This window comes from Penaeus vannamei, chromosome 15, assembly GCF_042767895.1.
Source record: "Penaeus vannamei isolate JL-2024 chromosome 15, ASM4276789v1, whole genome shotgun sequence".
In the NCBI taxonomy this organism is placed as follows: Eukaryota; Metazoa; Arthropoda; class Malacostraca; order Decapoda; family Penaeidae; genus Penaeus; species Penaeus vannamei.
This window is the reverse complement of record NC_091563.1, coordinates 16,007,959-16,020,458: the sequence shown is the minus strand read 5'-3', so window position 1 is coordinate 16,020,458 and position 12,500 is coordinate 16,007,959. Positions and strand designations below refer to the sequence as shown.

The following is a 12,500-nucleotide window of genomic DNA, read 5'->3' as shown; positions in this document are numbered from 1 at the left end:
TCGAGGCGGATTTCGAAACCTGGGTTTCAGACTGCGATTGTACATTGAGAGAGAGAGGGAGAGAGAGACGGTGGGGGGAGGGAGGGAGAGAGGAAGGAAGAGAGAGAGAACAAGGGGGCAGACAGAGAGCAAGAGTCGGGAGAAGGGGAAAGAGGATACTGAGAGAAAGAGAAAACGACCATGCATACGTAGCCTTAAAAACGCTGTTTTTATTTGTTGTTGAGGTTTATTTTTTCCTTATTGGTTTGTTATTGTTTGTGTTATTGTGATGATCGTTCATTCAGTTGTTATCACTGGTATTTTGCTATTCATATTGTTACTATCATTGTTATTATTGACATTATTATCACTATTATTTTAGATCACTATTACTATATTCTCATTATGATTGTTTTTTATCATGTTCCTAATTATGGTCAAAACCTTTTTTTTAGACATCGATCTGGTTATTTGCAATCATATTCTACCTTGCCATTTTATTTCTTATCCTTGTTTTCCTTTTCCCTTGCTTTTGCTCCTTTATCTTCTTTTTCATACCTCTCTTTCCTCACTCGTTCTCATAGCAGTTTGTTTGTATGTTGTTTTGGTATGTTGCCAGAGTTACGATAACGTGAGGAAGCTAGAGACATACACGATATATCAGGGAATTATAGGCTCTCGTTTTCTATTGAGGCGCGTGGGGTTTTACGAGGAGGGGGACTCAAGTATTTTTTGTCAGATTAGGAATTATTTGATGTGTGACTATAGGAAAGTGGTACATTGACAGGATTCCTTCGTGGTTTCCTATCGGATTGCCTTAAAGGGTTTCTAAAGGTCTGATTAAATTATCTGAGAGGATTTTCTTGGTGGGATGTTCAGTAGAAACATACAAGCAAGCAAACAGACAGGCACAAACACATCCTTTCACACAGACAAACAAACACTCCCTTTCACACACACAAACAAACACACTCCCTTTCACACAGACAAACAGATACACTCCCTTTCATACAGACAAACAAACACACTCTCTTCCACACACACAAACACACTCCCTTCCAGACACACAAACAAACATTCACCCTGCCACGCACACAAACAAACAAACACTCCCTTCCAAACACAAAACAAACACACCCTTCCACACAGACAAACAAACACACTCCCTTCCACACACACACAAACACACACCCTTCCACACACACACACACAAACAAACACTCCCTCTCACACACATAAACAAACAAACACTCCCTCTCACACACACAAACAAACAAACACATCCCCCTCCACGAGCACAAACAAACAAATCCCACACACACACACAAACACACTACCTTTCACACACACAAACAAACACACTACCTTCCACACACACAAACACCCCCCCTTCCACACGCACAAACAAACACAACACAACACAGCGCACAGTCTCTCCCCGACGTCCCTCGCAACATCAAAATCGTCCCCGGTCAGACATCAAACCCGGGCGGAGAAGGCCAGGGAGGTGAAGGCCGGGCGATCAGCAGAAGAAAATTGGTGACGGGAATCTGTGCTGCCGAGGCCGAGCGGGGGCGTCGCTGCGTCTGTTTGGGAGGAGAACGAGAGGGGGGGGAGGGAAGGAAGGGAGTGAATGAGGGAAATGGAAAGGGAAAAGGAAGGGAGTGAGTGAATGAGGGAAATGGAAAGGGAAAGGGAAGGGAGTGAATGAATAAAGGAAATGAAAAGGGGAAAGGAAGGGAGTTAGTGAATGAGGGAAATGGAAAGGGAACGAGAGGGGAAAGAAGGAAGTGAGGGAAATGAAAAGAGGACGAGAGGGGAAAAAGGAGGGAAGTGAGTGAATGAGGGAAATGGAAAGGGAACGAAAGGGGAAATAGGAAGGGAGTGAGTGAATGAGTGAAATGAAAAAGGAACGAGAGGGGAAAAGGGAAGGAAATGAATAAATGAATTTAAAAATGAGAACGAGAGGGGAAAAGGAGGGAAATAAATGAATTTAAGAATGAGAATGAGGGGAAAAAGGAAAGAAATGACTGAATGAGTGAAATGAAAAGGGAACGAGAGGGGGAAAAGGAAGGAAATTGATGAATTTTAGAATACGAAAAATTTAAGGAAATGAATTAATTTTAGAATGATAAAAAGGAAGGAAATGAATTAATTTTAGAATGATAAAAAGGAAGGAAATGAATTAATTTTAGAGTGAGAACGAGATAGGGAAAAGGAAGGAAATGAATGAATGAATGGAATGAAAAGGGAACGAGAGTGAAAGGAAGGAAATTAATAAATGAGTGAAATGAAAAGGGAACGAGAGGGGGGAAAGAAGAAAATTAATGAGTTTTTGAATGAGAAAGAGAGGAGGAAGAGGAAGGAAATGATGAATGAAATGATGAATGAAATGAAATGAAAAGGGAGTTAAAATGTGACTGGATTGATGTGAATAAACGATGATAAGAATGTGAATAAATGAAATTGAAATAAAAGGAAATAATAAGAGTGAATGAATGAAAAGAAAGAAAAAGTGATTATATGAATATGAATGAATGAAATAAAAAACAACAGCAATAACAAGAATGTGAATGAAGGAAAAAAATAGAAATATACGAAGTAGCGAAATGAATAAAAAAGATAAATGAAATAAAAAATACAGAAAAACAATAAAGAAAACGCATGAATGAAATGAATGAGAAAATGAAAGAAAGAAAAAAGAAAATCAAATAATGAATAAAAATGAATAAAAAAGATAAATGAAAAAAAAAATAGAAAACAATAAAGAAAACGCATGAATGAAATCAATGAGAAAAAGAAAGAAAGAAAGAAAGTCAAATAGTTCCGTGTCTTGCCGGCTACAGCAGCGCCTCCGAAACGCCTTGGCACTTCCTTGGGTCTTTCGAGGAGGGATGCAAATATCTTGTTTGTCGAGGTACTTTTAACTTCGGCGGGAAGCTTCATTTTTTGTCTGTCTGTCTGTCTGTTTGGTCGTCTGTCTGTCTATCTGCTTGTCTTGTTTGTTTTGTCTACCTATGTATTTATCTACTGTACCTGTTTGTGTGTGTGTATTTTTTGTATCTGTCTGTCTGCCTGTATCTATCAGTCTTTCTATCTGTCTATCTCTCTCTTTCTCTTTCTCTTTCTCTTTCTCTTTCTCTTTCTCTCGCTCTCTCTCGCTCTCTCTCGCTCTCTCTCGCTCTCTCTCGCTCTCTCTCTCTCTCCTCTCTCTCTCTCTCTCTCTCTCTCTCTCTCTCTCTCTCTCTCTCTCTCTCTCTCTCTCTCTCTCTCTCTCTCTCTCTCTCTCTCTCTCTCTCTCTCTCTCTCTCTCTCTCTCTCTCTCTCTCTCTCTCTCTCTCTCTTTCTCTCTCTCTCTACCTCCCTCCCTCCCTCTCTCCCTCTCCTTTTCTCCTTTTCTGATTTTCTCACTCCTTCCCTCCCTCTCCCCCCCCCTCTCTCTCTTTCTCTTTCTCCCTCTTTCTTGACGAAAACTAGTTAAGAAAAGACGCAGCACGTTCCAAAAATATGTTAAATATTTAGCCCAGCTCTTATATTACAATTTCCCGTTGACGCCGAGGTGTTGGGAAGGCGTGAAACCTCGGGTGCTGGGGACGAAAAAGTCGGTGGGGGAAGGAGGAGGAAGAAGAAGAAGAGGGAGGAGAAGAGGAGGATAGGAGGAAGAAGAAGAAGAAAGAGGAGGAGGAGGATAGGAGGAAAAAGAAGAAGGAGGAGGAGGAGGAGGAAGAAGAAGAAGGAGGAGGAGGATAAGAGGAGGAAGAGGGGGATAGGGGATTGGGAAGGGGATGGGAGGAGGAGGAGGGAGGAGAGGGAGGAAGAGGAGGAGGAAGAAGAAGAAGAGGGGAGGAGGGGGTCGGGAGGAGAGAAAGGAGTACGGGGGAGGGGAGAGGCAGGAGGAGGAAGGGAGGGACAGGAAGAAGAGGAGGAGGAGGGAGAGAATGAGGAGGAGGAGGTGTTAAAAGAGGAGGGATAGAAGGAAAAAGAATCAAGAGGAGAAAGAAGGGGAGGAGTAAAAAGAAGAAGAATCAAGAGGAAGAGGATGATAAACAAGAAAAAAAAAGAAAAATGGAGAAGGGAGAAATAAGAAAACGAGCAGAAAAAAATAAAAGGAAACCAAAAAAATAGATAAAATTAAAAAGAAAGACAATTGAAGAACAGGAGAGAGAAACAGAAAGAAGAGGAAGAGGGGGAGGGGGAGGGGGAGACCTGTTATCCGCTTCATATTCTGCAGGGTATCCATTACAGAGGTGGGGGGGGTAGTGGCAGCGGAGACCCTGTCAAAGACCCGGGAGAGAGAGAGAGAGAGAGAGAGAAAGAGAGAGAGAGAGAGAGATAGAGAGAGAGGGGGGGGGGGCTACTCGGACCAGTAATAAAAGTGGCTCGGGCGTGATGTGGGCGTGAGTGTATTTATGTGGGTGTGCGCGTGTGGGTGAGTATTTGTTTTTCGTTTTTCGTTTTTTTTTTCTCCCTCTTTTTTTAGAGTGTGTTTGTTTGACTTAATGATGTGTATGTATGTATCTGTCTATCTATCTATCTACATTTGTATATTTGTATCCATTTGTAATATAATTTCATCAGTCTATATCTTTATTTATTTATCTATCCATATATGTATATATGTATATATATATATATATATATATATATATATATATATATATATATATATATATATATATATAAACTATCTATCTGACCATCTATACTTACACCCATACATACTTAATATATATAACATACATATATCCATTCCTCTCTCTCTCTCTCTCTCTCTCTCTCTCTCTCTCTCTCTCTCTCTCTCTCTCTCTCTCTCTCTCTCTCTCTCTCTCTCTCTCTCTCTCTCTCTTTCTCTCTCTCTCTCTCTCTCTCTCTCTCTCTCTCTCTTTCTCTCTCTTTCTCTCTCTCTCTCTCTCTCTCTCTCTCTCTCTCTCTCTCTCTCTCTCTCTCTCTCTCTCTCTCTCTCTCTCTCTCTCTCTCTCTCTCTCTCTAACTCTCTCACTCTCTCACTCTCTCACTCTCTCACACTCTCTCACTCTCTCACACTCACTCATACTCATACTCATACTCATACTCATACTCATACTCACACTCACACACTCACTCGCACTCACTCACACTCTCATTATCTCTCCCTCTCCTCCACCCTTCTCTCATCATGAGTGCATACGTGCGCGCGCGTGTGTATGTCTATCTGCATGGATGTCTGAATGCACGTGCGTGTTTGTTCTCGCTCGTATGCATGCATGTTCATCTTCATGAATCCCGTGAGGATGCATAAAGTTGTTAGCGAGTTCAGCTGAGTTGGCGATCGTTTTCGGAAGCCACAGCCCGAATGAACAATAACTTGGGTTTAATTTCTGCATTTGGCCACTGTTTATCAGGTCGGCGAGAGGCGCGGCGGCGGGGAGGGGGGCGTGCGCGTTATATCGGGTGCGGGAGGAACGGGGTTTAACGGCCGTAGCGAAGGGTGATAAGTAACGTTTCGGAGATAATGGGCGATGTTTTTTTTTTTGTTTTTTTGTTTTGGTTTTTCGTAATGAATGTTAATTTCGTTCAGTTTTGTTCTTTCGCTCCCTCTCTCTCTCCCTTTTCTGTCATTCTGGTCTATTTCTCTCTGTCTCTCTTTCTCCTCTCTCTTTCTCTTTTTCTCCTCTCTCTTGCTCTTTTTCTCCTCTCTCTCTCTTTCTTTCTCACTTTCTCCCTTTCTCTCCTCTCTCTCTCTTTGGAATCTTACCATACTGGGATTTGTTCACCTGTCTTGTGCTTATCTTTCTTGTTTTGTTTCTATTTTTCTTCCTCTCTTCTGTTTCCACCGTTCTTTGTTTGGGTGGGGGAGGGGAGGGATCTGCATATGTAGGGTAGATTTTTTTTCTTTTAAGATTTTGTTGTTTGAATGAGTGTTTGTGTGTTTGTAAGTGAGTTTGTTTGTGTGTGTGTGTGTGTGTGTGTGTGTGTGTGTGTGCTTCTCTTCTTTTTTTATAAGTTCTGTGATATTTTTAGTGAAAATAAACTTGCCATAATTTTCCTTTTCTTATTATTACTTCTTATTTAACCATTTCGCTTTTCAAATAAATATTTACAATCCCATTCTCGTATTTTCCCCCAATGTCCAGGAAGGATATTAATCTTCGCATTTTCCTATTTCTTCTTTTTTTCCTCCTTAATATCCCATTCTAACACCTTTTTCGTATTTTCCCCATTTCCAGATAGGCTATTCCACTTTGTTATTCATCGGCTTTATTTCCCCGATATAACCAATCCTAACATACTTTTTTCCCGATTTTCAGGTAGGGTGTTGCATCTCGCTCCCCCCCCCCCTTTTTTCCCTCCCAAAATAACCTATTATTTTTTTTCGTTATTTTTTTCCCGATTTCCAGGTGGGATATTATTATTTTTCATTTTGTCTTCTTAAGTAACTGATTTTTTTTTTTTGTATTTTCGTATTTCGTAAATGATCTTTTTTTCGTATTTCTTCCCGAATTCTAGGTGGGGTATTCATCTCCATTGTTTTTTCCCCTCGGATAACTAATTCTAACCCTCTTTTTCGTATTTTTTTCTCCTATTTCCAAATGCGGTATTTTTCTCTTTCCTTTTCCCCTTTTAAGTAACCAATTCTAATCTCCTTTTGTCTTTATTTTTTCCCTATTTCCAGGTGTGATGTTCATCTCTCCATATTCTTTCCCTCCCAAATAACCAATTACAATCCCTATTTTTCACCGTAATAATTCTTTTTTTCTCTCTCTCCGATTTCCAAGTGTGACGTTCATCTCCCCAATTTCCCCCCCCTCCCAGATAACCAAGTACAATCCCTATTTTTCACCGTATTAATCATTTTTTTCTCTCTATCTCCGATTTGCAGGTGGGTGGCTGAGCCCGCGAATTGGTACAAGGAAAACGGAACTGACCATCCTAACTTCGGCGAGCCCATTCTCTGTGGAAATGCGACCGGCGCGAGGTGAGTCCGAGTTCTCTCTCTCTTCGGGTGTTTACGGTGTGCTGGGGATGGGGTGGGGGCGGGTAGGGAGAGGGGATGATGGTGTGTGGGGGTGGGGGGGGGGGGTATGTGTGGGTGTGTTGGTGTGTGAGTGTGCTGGGGACAGGGGTGGGGGTAGGGAGGGGGGAATAGAGGGGATAGGATGGGGGGTAGGGGATAGGGGATGGAGGTGTGTGGGGGGGATGTGGTGGGGGAGGGTTGGGGGTAGGGAGGGGGGTAGGGGGATAGGGGATGATGGTGTGTGTGTGTGTGTGTGTGCGTTGTGTGTGTGTGAGAGAGAAAGAGAAAGAGAGAGAGAGAGAGAGAATGTGTGGGAGGGAGGGAGAGAGAGAGAGAGAGAGAGAGAGAGAGAGAGAGAGAGAGAGAGAGAGAGAGAGAGAGTGGCGGGGGAGGGGGGGGCGGGTGGCAGACAGAGAGTGAGAGAGTGAGAGATGTCACCTGTGTACTTTCTTATATGCGTATTATGTGTTGATTTCCATTTCCGTTTATTAGTCTGGAATGAGGAAGTGTACGTATGTGTGCAGGACGTATACATGTATATATCTGTGTCGCATGGGTATGGTCGATATCCATATGTATGTATATCTGCGTGTATGTACGTGTATGCGTGGGCGGTATTAATGCCTATGTTTGTGTACGCGAGTGTATATATAGTTGTCTATGTAAGTATATTTGCAGTAGATAATCATGTGTACGTGCATGTGTGAGCGGCATTAATGTCTACGTTTGTGTACGCGAGAATATACAGTTGTGTCTATGTAAGTATATTTGCAGTAGATCATCATGTGTACGTATTGTGTGCGTGCGTCTGTGCTTGCGTGAGGCGGGACTTGTAGGTGGTAGTGCTTTATGAGTCGACGCTCAAGGTTCTTCCCTGTGTTTACATTTGCTGCTTTTGCTTGTGTGTACATAAGACCGCTTTTGTTTGCGCGAATCGATGTAAGAGTCAGTATTTACACGTGCTTATTTTGTGTGTGTGTGTTCGTGTAAGTGTTTGTATGTATGCGTGTTTTTTTTTCACTATGTGTGTATTTTTTTTTGTTGGGTGTACTCATTTGTGCCTGTGTGTATATGCACGTTTGTGCGCGTGTACGCATGTAAGTATACATTTTGGAAGATAATTAGCCCTGTGTTTTATAAAAGGAATGTTGTTTGAGATCATGTTGCCGGTTTCCTTCGGGTTCCGGGATCTGCTGCTCCGATTATGTAAAACTCCATATTGGATCATGTGGGCATTTGTATTTGTGTGTGAGTGAGAGGGAGGGAGGGAGAGAGAGAGAGAGAGAGAGAGAAAGAGAGAGAGAGAGAGAAAGAGAGAGAGAGAGAGAAAGAAAGAGAGAGAGAGAGAGAGTGAGAGATTGAGAGATTGAGAGATTGAGAGATTGAGAGAAAGAGAGAGAGAGAGAGATAGAAAGAGAGAGAGAGATAGAAAGAGAGAGAGAGAGAGGGAGAGAGAGAGAGAGAGAGAGAGAGAGAGAGAAAGAGTAAGAGTAAGAGTGAGTTAGTGAGACTGAGAGACAGAGACAGAGGCAGAGAGTTGTGTAAGTATCTGTGTATGCATGTAAGTGTGCACGATTAAGAGAGAAAGGGAGATAGTATCTCTGTGCACATGTATATGGATGGTCGATGATTTATGCATGCGTACTTCTGCGTGCCTGTGCTTGTGAAGTGTTTCTGTATCAGTAAGCAAAACGCAGTAGCAGTTAATTTCCCGCATGAATTATTAAAGCAGTAACTTATATACGAGAAACGAAAATTTAACATACACATTTTTATTTATTGTGTCGGTGATTCAGCTTTTTAATGGACGCTGCATGGTGTATACATGTTTTGTAAAATATGATGACGATCGTTATTTATTTATTTTTTATTGTTTCTGTTTTTTTCATTAATGTAGCGGGGCCGGCGCTGCGTTTTGAGTGCGTTTTGAAAGTGGAATGGAATGTTGATAACAAGATCAAATGTCCTGAATATTCAATTTTGAGTAGATAAATCATCATCATCATAATCTTCATTATCTTAACTGCTATTATTTCTATGAACATCATTATCGTAATCATTTAGCCTTGTTATTAGTTGTTTTATTATCAGCAGCAATATTGTTATTGATATATATATGACCCTTTACATTGTTATGGTTGTGTTGTTTTCGTCATTTTTGCAAGACTTTTCCCCGAAAGTCGCCAATCTGCATCGTCGAAAAAATCATCCATGTTTAAAAAACACGAAACACTTTCGTTGAAAACACTCCCTTCCCTCCCCTCATTTCTACCCCTTGCCCTACTCCATACACCCTCCTTCCCCATGTATATATGTGTGTGTGTGTGTGTGTGTGTGTGTGTGTGTGTGTGTGTGTGTGTGTGTGTGTGTGCGTGTGTGCGACTGTGTGTGCGCGCGTGTAACATTCAAGCCATTCAATCTTGGGGAAAAAAACGTGGAACAGCTGATTTGTAGTATTCGGAGCAGCGGTACTTCCCGGGATTTCTGTCCAGCACGAGTATGAATATTCAACGTTTAAAAGGAATGGAGGGGAGGGGAGGGATGGGGACGGGAGGAAGGAAGGGAGGGAGGGAGTGAGGATAGGGGATGGAATTAGGAAAAAAAAAGAAGGGAGAGAGGAGAGAGAAGGAGGAAAAGAGGAAGGGAGGGATGAAAAGAAGGGAGAGAGGACAGGGTGGAAGGAAAAGAAGAAGGGAGAGAGGGAATGGAGAAGGAAGGAAGTAGGGAGGTAGGAAAGGAGGAGAGGAGGGTGGATGGGAGAGAGGAGGGGGGAGGAAGGAATGAAGGAGGGAGGGGCAGAGGGAAAAGGAAGGAGAGAGACAGACTGAGACAGAAGGTGGGGGAGGAGGGTTATGTGGATGGAATAGAAAAGTAAATGTACTTAAATCCATCCAAAAGGACGTTATTCTTTATATTTTTCTTCGTAATTCCTTTTCTCTTCTTTCCTTGAATGCCTTTTTTTCTTTCCTCGTATTTCTCCTTTCTCTCTCCTCTTTCCGTTTCATTCTTTCTCTCTATCTCCTTATTTATCAACCATTTCTGTCTCGCTTAATCTTTAATTCTCCTTCTTTCTTCCTTTCCTCCTCCTTTCCCACATCATCGTCCTCTTTTCCACCTCACTCCTCCTTTCCTATTCAACTCCCCCCTCCACCCTCACCTCCCCCCCCCCCATGACACGCGCCCTATAAAAATACTCAATTTCTGTGACGTATGACCCAATTTTACCTTTCCTCACCCCCCCCCCCTCTTCCACCCAGACAACTCTTCCTCCCTCGTCCTCCTCTCTTCCTCCTCGTCCTCCTCTCCGCCTCCTCGTCCTCCTCTTCTCCTCCGCTTATCCTCTTCTCATCTTCCTCTCATCCTCCTCCCTTCGTCCTCCTCTCTTCCTCTCATCCTCTTCCCCTCGTCTTCTCCTCCTCATCGTCCACCTATCCTCCTCTCCTCCTCCTCTCTTCCTCTCATCCTCATCCTCTCTTCGATTTTCCTCGCCCTTCTCCCTTCGCCTTCCTCTCCTCGTCCTCCTCTCCCCTCCTCCTCCCCTCGTCCCCTCCTCCTCCCCTCCTCCCCTCCTCTCCCCTCCTCCTCCCTCCTCCCCTCCGGAACTGGCCCCTGACCCCCACTATTATGATAATTTACAGGATAACTAAGTATCTACGCTAAAGTAGGGAGTTCGGTAAGGGAAGGAAGAGCGAAGGGGAAGGTAATAACTATTGTAGATGTAGATGCCCTCCAGTCGGTGTGTCTGCCTGTCAATTGCTGTCTAACTGCCTCTTTTTCATATATTTTTTCATATACATACATGCATACACACACGCACACACACACACACACACACACACACACACACACACACACACACACACACACACACACACACACACACACACACACACACACACACACATACATATACACATGCGTGTGTGTGTGTGTGTGTGTGTGTGTGTGTGTGTGTGTGTGTGTGTGTGTGTGTGTGTGTGTGTGTGTGTGTGTGTGTGTGTGTGTGTGTGTGTGTGCGCGCGCGCGCGCGAGCGCATATACAAGTACATAGATGAGTAGATAGCTAGATAGACAAACAAATAGATACACGCACAAAGCGTAAATATTTTTTCTTATCGGCCATTGCATTTTTATTATGCATAACGTTCCTCTGCTTCAATATACCTGTAGGATTGGACCCAATCACAGAGGCCGCTGTGATTGGCGACCTAAATCCCCTCGAAGCCCACAGAGAAAAACACGCCATGAGAGTAATCGTAATTTTTATAACAAGTTTAATGGCCATACTCACAACAGCGGTGGAGGAGGATGGGAAGGGTAATGATAACTATAGTGGTAAGAAAATGTGTTTATGGTCGTAGGAGGTTAGACGATGGTGGTGGCGAGGATGATGAGAGCGGGAGAGAAATATGGAGTGAGAGTGAGAAAGGGTGAGAGTGAGAAAGGGTGAGAGTGAGAGTGAGAAAGTGTGGGAGTGAGAGTGAGAAAGTGTGAGAGTGAGAGTGAGAAAGGGTGAGAGTGAGAGTGAGAAAGGGTGAGAGTGAGAGTAAGAAAGGGTGAGAGTGAGAATGAGAAAGGGTGAGAGTGAGAGAGAGAGGGAGAGAGAAATGAGAAAGTGAATGGGGTAGAGAGGGGACGAACAAATTTCATAGACAGACAAAGAAAATGTAGTTTTAGCAAATAACTTTTTTTCCCTCACATCTTCACACCTCCCTCCCTTCTTATCTCCTCCATCCCCGCTTGCTCTTCCTTCTCTCCCTCAACTTTTCCCTCTCTCCATCCCTACCTCTCAACTCCAACCTTCCCGCCTTCCCTCTCACTTCCAACCTTCCTTCCCTCCCCTCTCCCCGTGTCCCTCCCTCCCTCTCTCCATCTCTCCCTCTCATCTCCAGCCCTTTCCCCTCCCCTTGTCCCTCCCTCCCTCCCCCTCACCTTTCCAGCCCCTCCTTCCCTCCCTTCCCCCTCCCCTTGTCCCACCCTCCCTCCCTCCCTCTCACCCTCCAGTCCCTTCCCCCCCTCCCACCTTGCCCAGCCCTCCCTCCCCTCTCACCTGCCAGCACGTCCATCCCCTCCCTCTCACCTTGTCCCACCCTCCCTGTCCCTCCCTCTCCCTTCCCCGTGTCCCTCCCTCCCTCCCTCTCCCTTCCCCGTGTCCCTCCCTTTCTCCATCCCCCCTTCCCTCCCTCTCCTCCCTCCCCCCTGTCCCTCCCTCCCTCCCTCCCTCCCTCCTTCCCTCCCTCCCCCCTCCCTCCCTCCCTCCCTCCTTCCAACTCCCTGGTCCTTCCCTCCCTCCCTCCTTCCCTTCCTCCCCCATCCCCCCTTCCCTCCCTCCCTCCTTCAGAACGACCGACCAAGCCGTGTCAGTTCACCCGCAGAGAACACTTTGAACATTTGTGAATTCTAAAGTGAAATTTGGGAATAATAGAATTTGGTGAACAGGCAGTGTGGGAGTTTAATTAAATGTTGTTGCTTGACGAGATCCGTGGTTTCTCGTCAACATTTTTTTTCTCTTCTTCTTCTTCTTCTA

The 12,500-nt window shown here is 44.1% G+C and overlaps 1 protein-coding gene across 1 annotated transcript in view; it reads left to right on the top strand.

Annotated features, from left to right (window-relative positions):
• The window catches only part of LOC113818717 (sodium channel protein 60E-like), a 299,991-nt gene that overhangs the window by 200,543 nt on the left and 86,948 nt on the right, over positions 1-12,500 (top strand). Inside the window, exon 7 of the mRNA XM_070130151.1 lies at positions 6,839-6,934. Within this exon, the coding sequence (XP_069986252.1) occupies positions 6,839-6,934 (96 nt within the window). The remainder of the gene's footprint in view (positions 1-6,838; positions 6,935-12,500) is intronic.